Source organism: Panthera tigris, chromosome B1, assembly GCF_018350195.1.
Source record: "Panthera tigris isolate Pti1 chromosome B1, P.tigris_Pti1_mat1.1, whole genome shotgun sequence".
Taxonomy (NCBI): Eukaryota; Metazoa; Chordata; class Mammalia; order Carnivora; family Felidae; genus Panthera; species Panthera tigris.
The window spans coordinates 126868207-126885567 of NC_056663.1; the positions used below are offsets into that span (position 1 = coordinate 126868207).

Genomic DNA, 17361 nt, shown 5'->3' on the forward strand with positions numbered 1-17361 from the left:
ACTTGTCCAATGTCATATAGCTAGTAAGTGGTAGATACAGGATTTAAAACTGAAATGTATCTCATGGAAACAGAAAGATAAGAAAATATTTCTCTAATTAGATATTGATATTATGGAATCATACAATTTTACAGCTAAAAGAAAAAAAAATTAAATAATCTAGCACTTTATTCTATAGATCAGAAAGCAAAGATAAAGCCAGTTAATTAGACAATTCATTTCTTCCATTGTCACTATGCAAAAAATTGGTTCGTAGTCTGTGTTCCTCATTTTGATAGGTCATGACTTGGTATGTATTTGACTAAATTGCAGTGTGCCAAACAGCAGCATATCTGTCAACCCCAAGCCCATGATGACTTGTGCTTTCCTCAACATGATAATTATGATTCTACGACGGAGCTATGTTTATTAGTCTGTTTCTTTTGTACACTGAAAGCTTCGTGAAGACACACACCATGCTGTCCTACTCATCCTTCTGATTAGACAAATAATTCTTATTTAATATATAAATGGATATTTTCTAGAGAATAAAGAATTTAAAATAGTAAAGGCAGAAGAAATACTTTCAGTACATGCTAACATAGAGCTTTAACAATGGACATAAATATTAACAGCTAGAAAAGAACTGAAGCAGAGAGGACAAACTGTGTGGCTGTTCCAAATGGATTGCTAATTTAGAGTCCAAGAGACAGAGTTGTGAATATAAAGAGACTCTATAAATTTTGGGCACAGCCACAAATCCAAGAGCAATTTTACGGGTCCATAGTGTGGAAATATGGATCATGCATTGGTCTTTTGTTAAATCTCAATATAAAAAAAGAACAATTGTCATCAAGAAATGTAGCTTACAAATAAGAGATGCTATTATATATGATGACATAGGTAACGTGAATTTATACTTTATATTACACATTGCAATTTCTCTGCCTTAAAATTGTGAACAATTAAAGCAAAGGCTATGCCACATTTGAGAGTATTTAACAAGAGTAGAGGACTTTTTTATTCATCAATATGTAAACCAGAGATGATAGCTGCCTTATAAGTATGCATATTAGAGCTAGATTGAATTCTAAGAGTCTTAATTTTCAAAATATGCTGATACTGTTTTTTAAAGCTGGGATCAATTTCCCATGTTTTTAGGACCATCATTATTAAACTTCTAAATACAAGTTTTTTATTGTATTGTATTGTATTGTATTGTATTGGATATATTTCTAAATACATATCCATAGGTGAATGGGAAATATGATTCAGGTCAAACAAAAATTGAATTTCCAAATTTGTATTCTAAACTGATGGTCTCTATTACCACCCATAGTCTTTTGATCCCAATATTTTAAGTCTGATAAATCCTAAATCACCTTTAGGATACATTTATATTTGGTGATGTCGGACCCTATTCTTTTTTTTTAATTAAAAAATGTTTTGAAGTTTTACTTATTTATTTTGAGAGAGAGAGAGAGAGACAGAGAGAGAGAGAGAGAGAGAGAGAGAGAGAGAGAGAATAAGCAGGGGAGGGGCAGATAGAGGGAGAGAAAACCCTAAGCAGGCTCCTTGCTGTCAGCGTGGATCCTGATACAGGGCTTGAACTCAGAACTGTGAGATCATGACCTGAGCTGAAATCAAGAGTTGGACACCTAACCCACTGAGCCACACAGTGCCCCTGATCCTATTGTTATGACTTAAGCTGAAGGGTATTGTAATATGATACTGTAAATACTGAGAGCTACAATGATGTCAATGCTATTTTAAAGGACTTGTAACACCTCCTTTTTCATCACTTAAATTTAGAGTTTTAGGGCACCTGGATGGCTCAGTCGGTTAAGCATCCTACTGTTGGTTTCCACTCAGGTCATGATTTCATGGTTCCTGAGTTTGAGCCTGCATGGGGCTCTGCACTGACAGTGTGGAGCTTGCTTGGGATTCTCTCTCTCTCTCCCTCTCTCTGCCCCTCCTGCCCTCTCTCTCTCTCAATATAAATAAACTTTAAAAAAATTTACATTTTGGGGGCACTAGGGTGGCTTAATGGTTGAGCATGTGACTTGGGCTCAGGTCATGATCTCGCAGTCTATGAGTTCCAGCCCTGTGTTGGGCTCTGTGCTGACAGCTCAGAGCCTGGAGCCTGCTTCAGATTCTGTGTCTCCTCGTCTCTCTCTGCCCCTCCCCAACTCATGCTCTCTCTCTCTCTCTCTCTCTCTCTCCCCCTCTCTCTCTCAAAAATAAATAAAAATTTAAAAAAATACAGGTTTTTAAAAATACGTTTTTTCTTATAGCACTTTGGAGAAGAAAAACCAACTCAGAATATCTTAAAATCACTCTTCAGGTTTTTTGTTTGTTTGTTTTTTGTTTTTAAGGTCTCTCAGGAAATGACTCCTTTGTTTTGTTAAATACTAAAACAATGCTTTTAATTATTGTTTGCATTCTTTTTTTAATTTTTTTTAAATATTCATTTTTTTTTTTTTTGAGAGAGTGAGAGAGAGAGACAGAGACAGAGTGTGAGTGGGGGAGGGACAGAGAGAGGGAGACACAGAATCTGAAGTACGCTCCAGGCTCTGAGCTGTCAGCACAGAGTCTGACACGGGGCTAGAACCCAGGAACTGTGAGATCATGACCTGAGCCGAAGTCGGATGCTTACCTGACTGAGCCACCCAGGCACCCCCCCTTTTTTTTTTAATGTTTTTTTAATGTTTACTTTTTTTTTTTTAATTTTTTTTAACGTTTATTTATTTATTTTTGAGACAGAGAGAGACAGAGCATGAACGGGGGAGGGTCAGAGAGAGGGAGACACAGAATCTGAAACAGGCTCCAGGCTCTGAGCTGTCAGCACAGAGCCCAACGTGGGGCTCAAACTCACGAACCGCGAGATCATGACCTCAGCCGAAGTCGGCCGCCTAACCGACTGAGCCACCCAGGCGCCCCAATGTTTACCTTTTTTTGAGAGACAGAGAGAGAGAGAGAGAGACAGTGTGAATCGAGGGAAGGACAGAGAGAGGGAGACACAGAATCTGAAGCAGAATTATAGTTTGCATTCTTAAATAGTTCAAAGTAGTCAAGAAAATGTTGTTTACACCAGTTCTTCTTTTATAAGCATTTTATAAGTAGAGATAGGATTTGTGCCTCATTCTTTGGTTACTTTCAACTCTTCAAAAGCCCAGTTTAGCATGAGAAGGGATTTTCTGGCTCAAATCATGAAGAGCTGATATTAAGAAATGAAATTTGGGGGCATATTACATGCACATAATTCATGGAATAATTGCTTAGGAGTCCATTCATTGGAAATGTAAACCAATGGATTCCCATCTTAGCATCATCACATTGTTGTCTAGTCATACAAACTACTAATTCCTCACACCCATAAAAATAGACTTAGAACAGTATCTGAGAATGTGAAAGTTCAACTTTTTTTTTCCTTTAGTGGTGAATTCTGGTGATAAAAAGAAAGAAAATGAGCACCTTGTCATGTTTTAAATCAGCATGGGGAAATTCTCAAGTGGATGTGACAGCTCTCAGAATGCTTGGCGCTCCCTTCGTTAAGGACTGTCAGTCATAGTTAGCAACAACAGAGATGTTGTTTGAACCTAAATAAAAATTACAGAGAGCTTTTTTGAGTTAATATCTGTAAGAACAGAACATAGAAGAAATTTGTCTCTATAGCCCAGTTAGCCTGTCACTGGGAATTACTCTCATTTTCCCTGTGTTCATTAGGGTCAGTAAACAACAGAGCTAGCCAATATCATTTTTGTTATATTCAAATTGAATGTGAAATATCAGATAACATTACAAAGGAATAGCTTTAGCTACCACATTATAAGGTTTGAATCCTTTGGGGTTTTGTGACTAGGACATTGATAAATTTCATATATTTGACATCTACACTATTAAAATGGATGTCTTTTTTGAGTTATTCTTCTATGCAAAGTTTTAAAGAGATGCTCTCTCATCAACAAGCTCTTTAGTTGCTTAATTTGATAGAGAAGAATGTCTGACTCTTCTTTTAATGGAAATGAGAAAGTTGTGATTCTCTGTAACACTACAATCCACCTGGCAGTGGAAAGAACTATTTTCTTCAAAATATTGTTCTGGGATCTCAAAGACCGTGGTTTTCCTCTCCTGTTAACTCTTGTGCAGGAGCCATCAAGCTATCTTCTACTATTCCTAAAGGCCCCCTTCTATTCATCACTGGCATCTGTGGAGCTACTTGATCTTTAAGAAAGCTATCAAAGGAATTTTCCTTCTTTATTCTTTCCAATAATTCTGTCTGCTCTTCTCATCAAAAGTGTTTTTTGTTTTTGTTTTTGTTTTTGTTTTTTTTTTGGTCCCATTTGGCTGTGGCCGATTTTGCTGGTTCCTAGCATTCCTGAAAGAACTGTGTCTTTCTTATTTATGACCTAGATCTCAAAGCATCTAGGTCGGGCACAATACACAGCATACCCAAGAAATAGTTATTAAACCGGTTAATGTAGTTCATTCCTTGTTTTCCTTTTGTCCCTGGCATATAGTTGGTACTTAATATATGCTTGTTGGTAAATAAACATATGGAATAGCTTCAAATATTTTGCAGGACTATAAATATTCATACTTCATAGATCAGACAAAACCATCTGAGGCAAACTCTGAAATTTCCCTTTGCAAATAAACAGGAAACATAACTACATACAACCACATGTGTGAAAAAGTCACAGAGCACCCCTTGCTCCAGCCCAGATGAAATTGAGAGTCACTGCCCATAAACTAAACATAAGGATCTTCAAAAATCAAACCCTAGTTGTTTAAGTATTTGATTACAGAGAGATGCACATAGACACGGAAATAAAAGAAGATATAAAATGACAACAAAACTTGCATAAAATTGGTCTCTCATTCATGCATTTCACTATCTAATTCACAAGCTCTAATGTTCCAGCCAAACAGATGTACCAAGTTTATCTCTATAATGGGCCATACTGCTTTTGCACAGTTGGATTCCCTGAGCTGTTTTTCCAGAATGCTTTGAAGTTACATATTTTTTAAAAAAGTCAGAATTAGTAAACAACTCACATATATTTAACATTTTTCTTTTAGTGGTCCCTAAATTCTTTTTTCAGAAATTTATGTGATAATACATAAAAATGCTTTTTAGCCCTATTCAATCTTGACTACTGATTCAATAAAGACTGTAATTCTGAATAACAGCTGTACTTCTTAAAAAGACTATGTTTTTATCGAAAATTATACCTAATTTTAACTACATTGCCTGTGCATGGACACTGTCATTGACTGATTCTTTTTTCATAGGCTTTAGGAGCATTTTCTTGATTTATTTTTAATCAAAACGTAAAGATGCTCTCTGTATCTTTTAATGAATTCACCTTTCATTGTTAGGAAGTGGAAGGATAGCAGCATTTCAAAGATGAAGTAGTTAATCATATGCAATTCAGCATTATCCATCACTAAGAATTTGTATAAATGCACAATCAACCTATAGGCTGTACAATTCATTTAAAGGCCCAGTTAGGATGGAAAAGTGCTTAACCTATTTGTAACTTTTGATATCTGTATCATGCTTACAGAACTAGAAAAGCCTGGTAGCCATATGGGTAATTTTACTTATCTTTTTCTCTTTAATGTGCTCCAAAAATTACAAGAATTTGGCTACCTAGAGGCAGAGTTCAGAAAGCATATCAACATCCTCAAAAGAAAAGTTCAATGAATTGGAGACCTTATTCAAAAGTTCTGTATCTTATCTACTTAATAAAATACATCAGTAGAGACATTCTGAGTAACTTCCTGTTAGGTTTAGGGAGTTTAGACCATTGGGGAACAGATTATAATCTAATAAGCACAATATTGCAGTTAACTCCTTTCTTGGTTTAGTTAACAATTTAGCATGTAGTTATTCATTTAGTTGATCGCTTTGCATTTATCAAACAATATATATAAGACCCTGAACTATAGGCAAAGGGACGATAAAGATAAATAAGACACTGTTTTGTGCTCAAAGGACTCAGATGGAGACAAATGGGGGGAGGGGAAAGGCAATTACACCATAGTTTATAAGTGCTATGATAAATATATCTTCAGAAGCATAGAAGATGGTCCTTAATCCCACCAAACATTTCCTAAAAGAAGTGAAAGCAAAGCAAGAATTAGAGGATGCATAACAACTTGCCACACGAAAGCAGTGAGTGGGAATAGAGATTAAGCAGCTTAGTAATAAAGGCATTTCAGGAACTGAAAAGAGCAGAAGCAATGGCAGAGAGTCATGACACAATCTTGTGTTCAAGGGACAAAAGCTGTTTGGAGTAACTGGAGAATTAAATGTGATGCATGAGTGGTAAGAGATGAGAATTGAGCACCGGACAGGAGCCTACTGGTGGAATATTGTTCATGTTCTAAATAGCTTTTAAACTGTGGGCAGTGGGGAGCCAAAGGAAATATTTGAAGAATGGAAATTATGTGGTTAGCTCTCCCTGATAGAAAAACCTAGCTATAAAGTATGTGGGGCATATATTTGCAGGGGACAAAACTGAAATATAAAGACCTGAGAAATGAGTTAGGCCTAATCTTGAGAGCAGTGTAGACTTCTCTGTTTAGGTGAGACAAGATTTCCACTTCTAGAAATATTTAGAAGGTAAAATTCACAGGACTTGATTATGGTTGGATATAAGGGATAGAAGGAAGAAGAAATCAAAACTATTTTCAAAGTTTCTAACCTGATTATCTGAGTAGTTAGTAATGCATCAGCTTGAATAGAGAATATAAGAGGCTACAAAGCTTTAAAGTATAAAATAAATTCAATTTTTTGGCATGTTGGAATTCACGGTACTTCTGCTATATCCAGAGCAGCTGGATATACAAAACTAAAAGAATGGATGATGCAGATGTGGTGGTCAATTGGATATTGATGGTTATTAAAACCATGTACAGAAAATTGGATGGATTGGGAAGAAGTGAGGTGAAAACAGAGGTTAACTACATCTAACTATACCAACTTCTATTTTTAGTCAGTGCTCATATCTGTCAATGTCTCCTATCTCTCCTCATTTATGGACAACTTTGGCACGTGGCTCATTTTCCTCCAAGCAGACCATAATTGCAGATGGCTCATCCAATGCTCTAGGCTCTCAGTTCCTTGATCAGCTTTAAAGTCTTTCAACAACTCTTAACCTCAGGAATCCATAAATAAAAACTTCAAACTCTCTCACACTGATGTTTCCACTTTTGTCTTTGGCCTCATCAAGAACCCTATTCTCTCTTACTACTACTCTATTACTCTCCAGGCTACTCTTACTGCATTCTCATTATTGGTGTTTCTAATTTTTTATTGCTCCATGTACCATAAGAACTACCATTTTAATCATTATCTTTCCAATAATCTAAAATCATTTGCCTTGTTATACATTTTCCATGTGCCTAACTATCCACAGCTGAATCTAATTAGTTTTTGTTTTTTATTTATTTGGTAAATAATTATGTGATCCTTATAGAAGTTATTGTATCTAAGAATTTCATAATTTTTAGCCATTTTAAATCTTGTAACAAAGCCATACGATGGGCACAACCAGTACGTTGCCTGCAAGAGGAACTCAAACTGTCAAACAAGTTTGTGATCCCCAATCTGCATTGTAATATTCGTCTGTTTTATTGACTCTTTTTTCTCTTTTTGGAATGCTCTCTATGGAGAAATTAACTATCATGCTGTGAGAAAGGCCAAACTATCCCATGAAGAGAGACCACAGAAGAAAACTGAAGCTACAAGCCCTCAGTCAGCATCAGCCACCAGACATGAAAGTGAAATGCACAAGCCTACAGATGAGTTCATCTTCAGACTTTAAGTTGTCTAGTCGAGTCCTCAGACATCACTGAGTAAAGACAAGCCATCCTTTGCTGGAAGGCGAGCTACCCAGCCTGAGTGGCAAAGCCCAGGCTGTGGACGGATTGGTGACTGCAAGGCGGTCCACCGACAGTGAAGCTTCTTGTCCTCCCGCTTTTAGGTAATTTGGCCTTAAAACTACCTAGGGTATTGTCTGTTGGGGAATTGCCCTCAGCAGGCCCCCTGGGAAAAGAGCCATTAGGGAAGAAAATAAGGTTCCGCAAGAAATTGTGCGGCCTTATGTTTGGCCCTTGCCATCCCCATGGAGACTCCTCTACTTACAGGAAGGATAGCCTCATGCATTTACCAGCAAAGGCGGCCAATGAAGGAGAGACATATGGATCCGAAAGCCCCACTCCGGTAACTAAGGAGTGTATCTATGGACACAGGTCACTCTGACCCCTAGGCCCACCTGTCCCCCAGGAGGCATTCCAGATGATGATTGAACCTAGTCGGTTAAAGCTACAGAATGGTTCATTGGTTCCTAGGTGCATTGTCTCTCTGAGAATGCATAAGGCGTGGGTTTCTAAGGCCCTCTTGGCCCCCTTCTTGGCACCTCGGACCCAGGAGAACACTTTTGTTCTTTAAAACCAGGAATGGTTCAGGGTCATGTCCCTGTAACTGTTCCACTTGAGATGTTGAGAGATAAATGGCCTTTCGTGAAAACAGCAAAGCAAATACTTTATAAATTATAGATAAACATAGATACATAATAAAAACAATAAAAGAAATTAATCAATAAGCAAAGGGCAGGAGGGAACGTTATGACAAAACAATCATGTTATTCCTTATTGAGGGATTATACAAAGGAACAATTTTAGAATTGGGTAATGTTAGAAAAACATAGATGACGTATGTTACAAGGAAATCACTAGCAAATATAATGCCATGTTTACTGCAATAAATCGGCCAGTTCAACACACTGCTGTTGTTTGTGTCCATTTTTATTTTAGTTTTTTATTTTAGTTTCTTATTTTAGCTTTTTATTTTAGTTTTTCATTTTTATTTTTGTTTTGTTTTATTTTCACTTTTTTGCCGACGCCATTCATCCTTCGGGAACCCCTGGACCTGCTGGAGCTGGACTCTGGCAATCCTTCCAATGTCTTGTCTAAACTTCTGACCCACAGAATTGGTAGAGGAACTTGTTATGTAGCTACAGTCACTGGAATATTACCTATAGCAAAGTTTATTGCTAAACCCAGCAAATATCTTTCAAGTCTTAATTTTACTTGATTTTTTGAAATGTTTAACATAGTCAACCAAACCCTACATATTTAAATACTCTCTTTATTTTGTATGTATATCACTGCATACTATACACGGTACTTGGATCTTTCTCATCATTCCTTATCAGTTACCACGGAAAGCCCATCTACCCATTCCTTTCTTTAGGGCTCTGTCCACGGCCCTCTCTGGGCCAGTGGTCTCAATCAGGAGTATGCAGTTGAGAACAAATACTCAAATTTAATGGAAGATCTAATAGCAAGTGTGAATAAAAAATATGATGCTATTGACAGTTGTAAATATTAAGGCTAAAGTGTCATGTATCTCCATTGTGACACATATTTCTCCTCTTCAATACATGTGACATGTGACAGGTTTGTAAGAAACTATCAATCCCCTAAGTATATTATTATTTCATTCTGTACAACGGCTGTAGTCTCAAATAAGGAGTTCAATAATTATTATTGTATTCTAAAATGGTAAGAGCCAAAGAATTAACTTGACAATTTTAAAGAGTAGGGTAAATTAAATATTGAATAACAAAACAAAGACATTCTTTACATTTCATTGTTACAATGAAATTGTAAGTTAAATCACTGGTAAAGATTATATATTAAGATGAAAAATAAAACAAAATTTCTTATCAGAATCTTAAATTAATCAAAGTTTTTCATTGTCAATGAATATTTTTAATACATTAAACAATGTCTCTGAACAAAGAACAAGTCCTAACGTGTCTTACATATGTAAATAATTAAACAGTATCTGGTCTGGTAGTAAGTTGTTTCATCCTCATAAGGCAATTTCTCAGAATGTCAGAGAAAGGAAAAAAAAAATTAGGCGGGAAGGAAGGGGAATCTGATCTTGAGTTTCTTGTGAACCTTATCTCTGACATTCATTTCTGGCTTTGTTGATGAAATTGAATCTACATCAAAAGATAATGAACCATTTTTGCAGGACTCCTGCTGTGTTTGAGATCCTCTAGGAAAGATCTGGAAATGTTCTTTTCTGAGCATTGCTGTGAAGACCCTTTAGAACACTTATTGATGTCAGATACTGAACATTCTTAACTGATTCATGGCATTTGAAACATCCTTTTTTCATACCAAAATGTTTTTTTATTCTTCTTACCTTGCTGTACAAAGGATCCGTAGACAAACCACATGGAGTTGTAGAGAGTAGTAGATGTCATTGATCCCATTTGTAATCGTGGGGGATTAAGCCAATTTAGGAGGTAGACCAGAAGACCCACCAGAAGAACAGTGCCAGCAATGCAAGCCCATAGAGAGAGATCAAATGGTGCGAGACAGGCAAACATATCCACTGTCTTTTCAGCCCTTCGAAGTAGTACTCCCACTGAGTAGTCCATGTAGCGTGTTGTAAAGTCCACCACATTCTCACGATCTGGGGTGATGGTTAAAGCAGAAATCCCTATGTCAGCTCTCTGAAAAATTGAAAAGAGAAAATAATAAATTAACAATGTGGAAAACAATTTGATTTGTGGTGCTTCAACTTGCCTGAAGGAAACGAAAATAGATGCCGCAGGCAACATCTTTAGTCTTTTTATATAAACGGAAAAACACTGCAGATATTTCTTAGAGGAGAACTCTGTATGAATTTTGCATTTCTTACTGCAAATCTTGCCCCACCAGAGTCAGATAAATGACCTTGTTCATATTATCAGTGCATGTGAAATCAATGAAGAATATTTCAAACAGATAACACCTGAAGGAAATTGTCTTCTTTTCTTGAGTCCTTTTTATCAAAGCCGTCATTAACACAGTGACAAAGGCAAAACATATTCTAAGGAATTCTTTCTGAGAAAATATTCCCAAGATATTTTTATTATGTTCTTAAGATGTAAATTATTGGATAGCTTATTTAAAAAAAAACCCTCAACATAGCATTTACTCTTGGTTTAGATTTCTCTGCATCAAAATTTATATTATTGATTTCTAAATGCATTACAGTCAGAACTTTCATATAGCACTGTTATAGTGTCATTTGCCAAAAGTCTCTACTATGATTTTATTGCACAAATCTCAGAAATGTCTTAACAAAAAATGAAAAATTAAGGAGACATAATTCTTCTCAGAGTAACAACTCTTCTTTTCAATGTGTATCTCCCTAGATTCTCAGTGATAGCATTAAAAATGGCAGTGCATGCTATTTTACTGATTTGAAGCACAGAGTAGAATTGTAGGGAGAGCACAGAACAAATGACATATTTAAATTCTATAATATGAGAACACATATTTAAATAACCAGAAGATGTATTTTGTTTGAAATAATGATCCATGGCTGTGATTAAAGCTGTGGAAAGCTCCTTCCAGACAAATAAAAATAATAGTAAATTGTGTGTTGAACATTTTTTATATTATTTTTCTTCCTTACTTATTGTTTTATGAAGGAAGACAGAAACTGGTTTTATTGCTTTTGGACACCAAACAAAACAGAACAAAATAAAACAAACAAAACAAAAAAGAAACAAAAAAACATGTGAAGTAACATACCAAACGGAATGCTAAACTGGCTCAAATAAATCTAGTCTCTGAAGTAACAATGGCTTCAAAAATATTCTACATATATTTAAGAATCATGTGCGTTTGTGTGTGTACATACATATGCACATATATGCATATGTTTATACATACATATCAGTCCATATATATTTGTTGCTAAGTCCAGTACTAAATATTTAAATACATTTTCTTATTTAATCCTTACAATATGAATATAATTCATGAATTATGTGTTTTCCCCTTGATTTCATAGAGAAGCTACAAGAATTGCGTAACTTGTTTAGTTCTCATTGTTGATAAGTATAGAAGTCAATACTAAAGCTAGGTTTTTCTTACTCCAAATCAGAGCTCATAACCACTTACCTCATTGCAAAAATCCTTCATTTTCCAAATGATGCATATGGTAGGTGGTTAAGGTAACTGGTTTTAGGACAAGTTTTATCTTAACAGAGTCCAAATTTTGTGGGTTTTTTATTGTAGTATTTATATTGCAACAAGGCCATATTAGTATACACACCATGAGCTTATAATTATTAACAGAGAGATATTATACTTAATAACATATTTGAAAATAAACTTTCAGAGAAATAATTATTATTGCTTTCAGGCTCTTATTTATTTATTTATTTATTTATTTATTTATTTATTTATTTTTAAGTAGGTGTCATACTCAGCATGGAGGCCAAGGTGGAGCCTGAACTCACACCCTGAGATCAAGACTGGAGCTGAGATCAAGAGGCAGATGCTTAAATGACTGAGCCACCCAAGTGCCCCTTATATATTTATTTTCTATAGCTAAATATTAGGAATTTGGTCTTTTCAGGTTGAAAAGCTAACCTGGATCCTTATTTCTCCAGTTCTCTCTTTTGTAAACTTCAGTTTATCTATTTGTGAAATGAATGTAACTATATTTAGTGTGACTACTGTGAGTGGACTCATATTATCTTAATCCTAATGGTAATAAACATGTCTCCAAGATTCAATTAGGCTTTCAGAAGTTGCCTTTAGTTTTTCAGGACATTACAGTACTATGGATCAGTAATCCAGCAATTGATGGACTACTGAGCTAATGCATTTTATGACTCAATCACAATCAGAATATTTCACCTATGGAAGAACTTACTGGCAACAAGTTGACTGACTATGTGTAAACTTTCATCAATATTTTTCTAATAATTCAATGTTAACATTTAAATGATCATGAATTGGAATAGTCACATACTAATTCTACTAATAGGTAAGTATCACGAAGTGAATTTGTATAATGGAGAAAAGATATTTAGGGAATAATGTGTGTTTTCTCTTTGGAAAAGGAAACTGATTATATTGTATATGCTAATGGATTTATTAAATATAATAATTACTTGTCATATTTCTACGGAGAACTAACTTCCTAGGTTCTGGTCCAATTTTAACACTTGGCTACTCTGTTTTCAAGGAGAAATTCCCAGTATTCCTGTGGAGGGCATTTCAGAATCATGTGATAAGCTTTTCAAACTGCACAAATACATTTATATACAGACACAATATAAACACATATACACACATTTTCTCATCCCTGAGATATGTATACACCTTTCTAAGAAAGTACTTCATCCTATTCTACAGAATCACAATATTGAGCAGATAATTGTGCTTCATGAGTATGTGATAGTCCTTACTTGTATTAGAATTTTATTGGAGCAGGAAAAAAAAAAGCCAAGAACTACTGATTCAAAAAAGTTAACTTCTTGAATATCTCCAAACTACCAAAAATGATCAGAAACAAATGATCATTCCTATCCTCCCTCCCTGCCTCCTTCACTGTCTTCCTTCCTTTTCTTTTCCTCTTCTTTTTTTTCACCTTCTCTCCCTCCCTTCCTTCCTTATCACTTATTTATCTAATTATTTACCTGTCTATGTATGCATATATGTCAATTCACTTTTCCAGTTTCTACATTTCAAATCTTTACTGTCATGAAATCTTTAATTTTCTCAGTAACCACCCCTCTCAACTCTTGAAAGATGACCTTAACTGCTATTTTATAAGGAACATAAAAGATATCAGATTAAAATTCAGGCTTATTTCTACCTTCTACCACTCAACATATATCCTGCACCCAGCCTATTCTATTTAACCTCTATTTACAATGAAAGAACTGTCTTCCTTCCAAAAACCAACCCACCATTAGTAAACTTATCAACCAATTCCCTCTTTCAGATATTTAAACTCCTGTCTTTTATGTATTAAACATCATCCTATCAACTAAATTTCCTATGAAAAGATTCTGTAACTCCTTTGCATTAAAATAAAAACAACAAAAAAAGAGAAAAGTCTGTCCTCCTCTCCTACGACTTCTGAATCCCAGTTATTACCTTTACTTCCTCTCTCTTTTTCCACAATTTTCTTTAAAGATTTGTCTCTATTTCCCAATCTCCTAGTAAGTCTGGGAAGATTCTTTTGTACCCATATTGCTAAGCACTCTATTATTCAAGGGACACAGCACTTCTTACGTTTTGCATTGCTGAGTCAAATGGATACAATTTAGTGCTCATCTGTTTAGGTTTCTTGACAACATTTGGCAATGATGACTGCTTTCTACATCATAAGCACTCTTTTCCTTAGTTTTCATGACATGACATAAGCTTCTTTTTCATTTCTTTTTCAAGCTTATGTTGGCAATCCTCTGGACTTGGTCTTTATAGACTTTTCCCATTTGATCTTTCACCTAGGCAATCCCATTTATATACATTACTTCCATTGCCCCCATTCATACATCAGATTTACAAATTTATATTTCTAGATATAGATCTGAGGTCTGGAGTCCAGAGTGATTTATGTAACTTCATAATTGATACTTCTATTAGAAGTGTCAAAAATACCTCAGATTTAACATGGCCAAGACCATACTCAGGCTGTTCAACTCTAACTAGTCTTCTCTCAGTGTCTCCTTCCTCAATGAATATCTTTTCACATAAGTCTTAAATCTTGGTGGTTTCATTATCTTTTCCAATCTTACACCTCCTGTCTTATCTGTAACTATTGATTCTACCTCCTGGCAATCCTAATATACATTCGTTTCTCTACTATTGTCAGTTCTCACCATTGCTTTTATGGGCTTCTTAAGAGTCTATCTGAAATCTACCTTTTCTTTTTTCTTAATTTCTCTATTGCAGTAAAAGTAATCTTTCTGTTGAGCAAATCTATCTGTCCCTCACACAGCTTAAAGGTTTTCAATGCATTTGCATTGCTCTGAGGAAAAGGATTCAAATCTTTAACATAACCTATACATCTTTAGATAGATTATCCTCAACCTACCTCAATATATATATTGGGCTATTTTTCTTTCCAGCACTACTTCCTGATGCATGGTCTTTGTACATGTTATTTCCATTGAATGGATTGTCCTTCCTGAAAATTCTTCAAGTAAACTCATATTCATATTCATAAATCAGCTCAATTATCACTTCCTCGGGGAAGCTATCCATGACCCCCATGATTAGAATAATAATTCTTGTTATTTATACTCAGAAGCCTATATCCCTCACTTTTCTAGCAGTTCTGACAGTTGTAATTTTACAAATATTTGTGTGATCCTTTGAATAATGTCTGACTTTTCTACTAGACTGCAAGCTCCATGACTAGTTTTTATTCTTGTTTTAAATTGACATATTCCTGGTATCTACCACCTTTGTTTGGCATAGATTCATGATCAATAAAAACTTGCTTCACATGTAAATAAAGATGGAACATTCACTGGATGCTTGTTATTCAATTCTTATAAATCTCTTCTATTCTTCAGCATTCCCAACAGAAAGAGATTTTTACAGAATAAAAACAAAATAGTAATATAAAAATTTGTGAAGTTTTATAGCAGTAATAAAAAATCTGTATCTTAATGAATAATTGCCTCAATAATTAAAATAAGGTTCTTGGTTTATTAATATGTTTCTATTTATGCTGTTTGTCATTAGCTAAGGTAATCAAGAGTCTACTATAGTAGGTTTAATATATTACAAAATATTAATGTATGTCAAATGTTTAATGAATAAGTGATTATTTAAATTTTAGTAAGAACTAACTCTAAAATTGGAATATAAAGAATTTTTTTCAAAATATTCTAATTACACAGTCTAAATGTTTTCATTGAAAGAAGATAAAAGATTTGTATTATTTCAAGTCATGAAAAGGAGATGGGTGGACATTACAAGGGGGCATGGCTAATAAGCCATACAATAATTGAATCTTAGAAGCATAAACTTAGAGAGCTTGGAAAACATTTGTTCTAAATTTAATCTGAAATAAATGGTCATGTCTCACAAATAATTATCTAATTTACGCTTGACCATAATGCTAGGGACATTATATTAGTAATAGTTACACATTTTTTTAATGCTTAGTATATATCTAGTGCCATGTCATATGTTCCAAGTACATTATTTTTTTAATATTATAAGTCCAATTGCATCTTTTCAAGATGAACAATTTATATTTGACATATTCCAATTAACACAAAGCTTTCATTATATAAGGAACTGATATCTGCTCCCCTATATATCTTCTATTAAGTGTCTTAATGTTGTCATCTATACATCACATTATAAATCTGAATAGATGTACCTAATCTTTCAAATACTTGAAAAGTACTATTTTATTCTCCAATTGGAAATAACTATTTTAACACTAAAAACAATTTGCTTTTACACTCTTCTCAAAATATGGTTTCCATATCCCTCAAAATACTGATCATTTTCTTACAAACATAATCTAATTAATCAATATTTCCTCAACTGATATGAATAATATAGTTTTTGAAAATAAAATTAAAGCTTGGATCATTTTTACTAGGTGAAGTACAACATTGCCTTAAACTAAACTTATGGTCAAACATATTTCTAAATGAAACACTATCAATCTAGAACTTCTCATAAGTCCTATGGAATTGATTTTGAACCAAATGTTGGATTTTATATTTGTCTATCATCAGTTTCATTCTTTGGTTCTTTGGTCTTTCACATCTATTGGAAACATTTTGAATTGTTACCTATCAATCACTATATCAACATTTTCTGCTAGCCTTGGTTCATTTGGATGTCTTAGAAGCAGGCTTTAATTCTTCACCCACATTGCTAGCAAGATATTGATAAAAAATACATGGGCAAATCCCAATCATTGCAATTTGCCTCTAAAGTTCTTCCAACTCTGATGGTAGCTCATTAGTTAATACTCCAAAATGTTTTTTTAATCACCCACAAGTATCCTTTATTATAGTGTAATCCAACAAGGCTTCTCTATATAGTTTTTAAGCACTTTGTAAAAGGCATTATTAAACTCAAAATGCACGTGTAACCAGATTTTCATTTTCCAATGATAGTTCATGGTATCAAAAACAAAAATGAACTGCTTACTTATTTTATCACCTATAACACATCAGATCAATAATCCATCCTGTAGTTTTTCAGAGAATAAAATCAAAGTCACTAGTCAAGCAGAACGGATTTTTTTTTTTGTAATTTTAAATATGTCAGTCTCCAACTGTATAACATTCCCCTTTTTCATGTTTTGTACATATTATCCATAGTAACTCATAAGTCACCTCAGAAAATGCACTAATTGCCCTAGGATATCATTCATTTGAACCTAGAAATTTGAACTGATTAAAAGTACATACAATGAGCTTTAATTTCCTTGAGATTCTTTACCCCTTATATCTCCCACCTTAAGGATTTTTTTGCATAAAGTGGAAGGAAAATAGTTATTGAGGAGTTTTGGCACATATTTAA

At 34.4% G+C, this 17361-nt stretch overlaps 1 protein-coding gene across 2 annotated transcripts in view; it reads right to left on the reverse strand.

The window, feature by feature from the left end:
* The window catches only part of GRID2 (glutamate ionotropic receptor delta type subunit 2), a 1443376-nt gene that overhangs the window by 285096 nt on the left and 1140919 nt on the right, over positions 1–17361 (reverse strand). For both annotated transcript variants that reach the window (XM_042984179.1, XM_042984178.1), the window contains one exon: positions 10208–10520. In XM_042984179.1, the coding sequence (XP_042840113.1) occupies positions 10208–10520 (313 nt within the window). The remainder of the gene's footprint in view (positions 1–10207; positions 10521–17361) is intronic.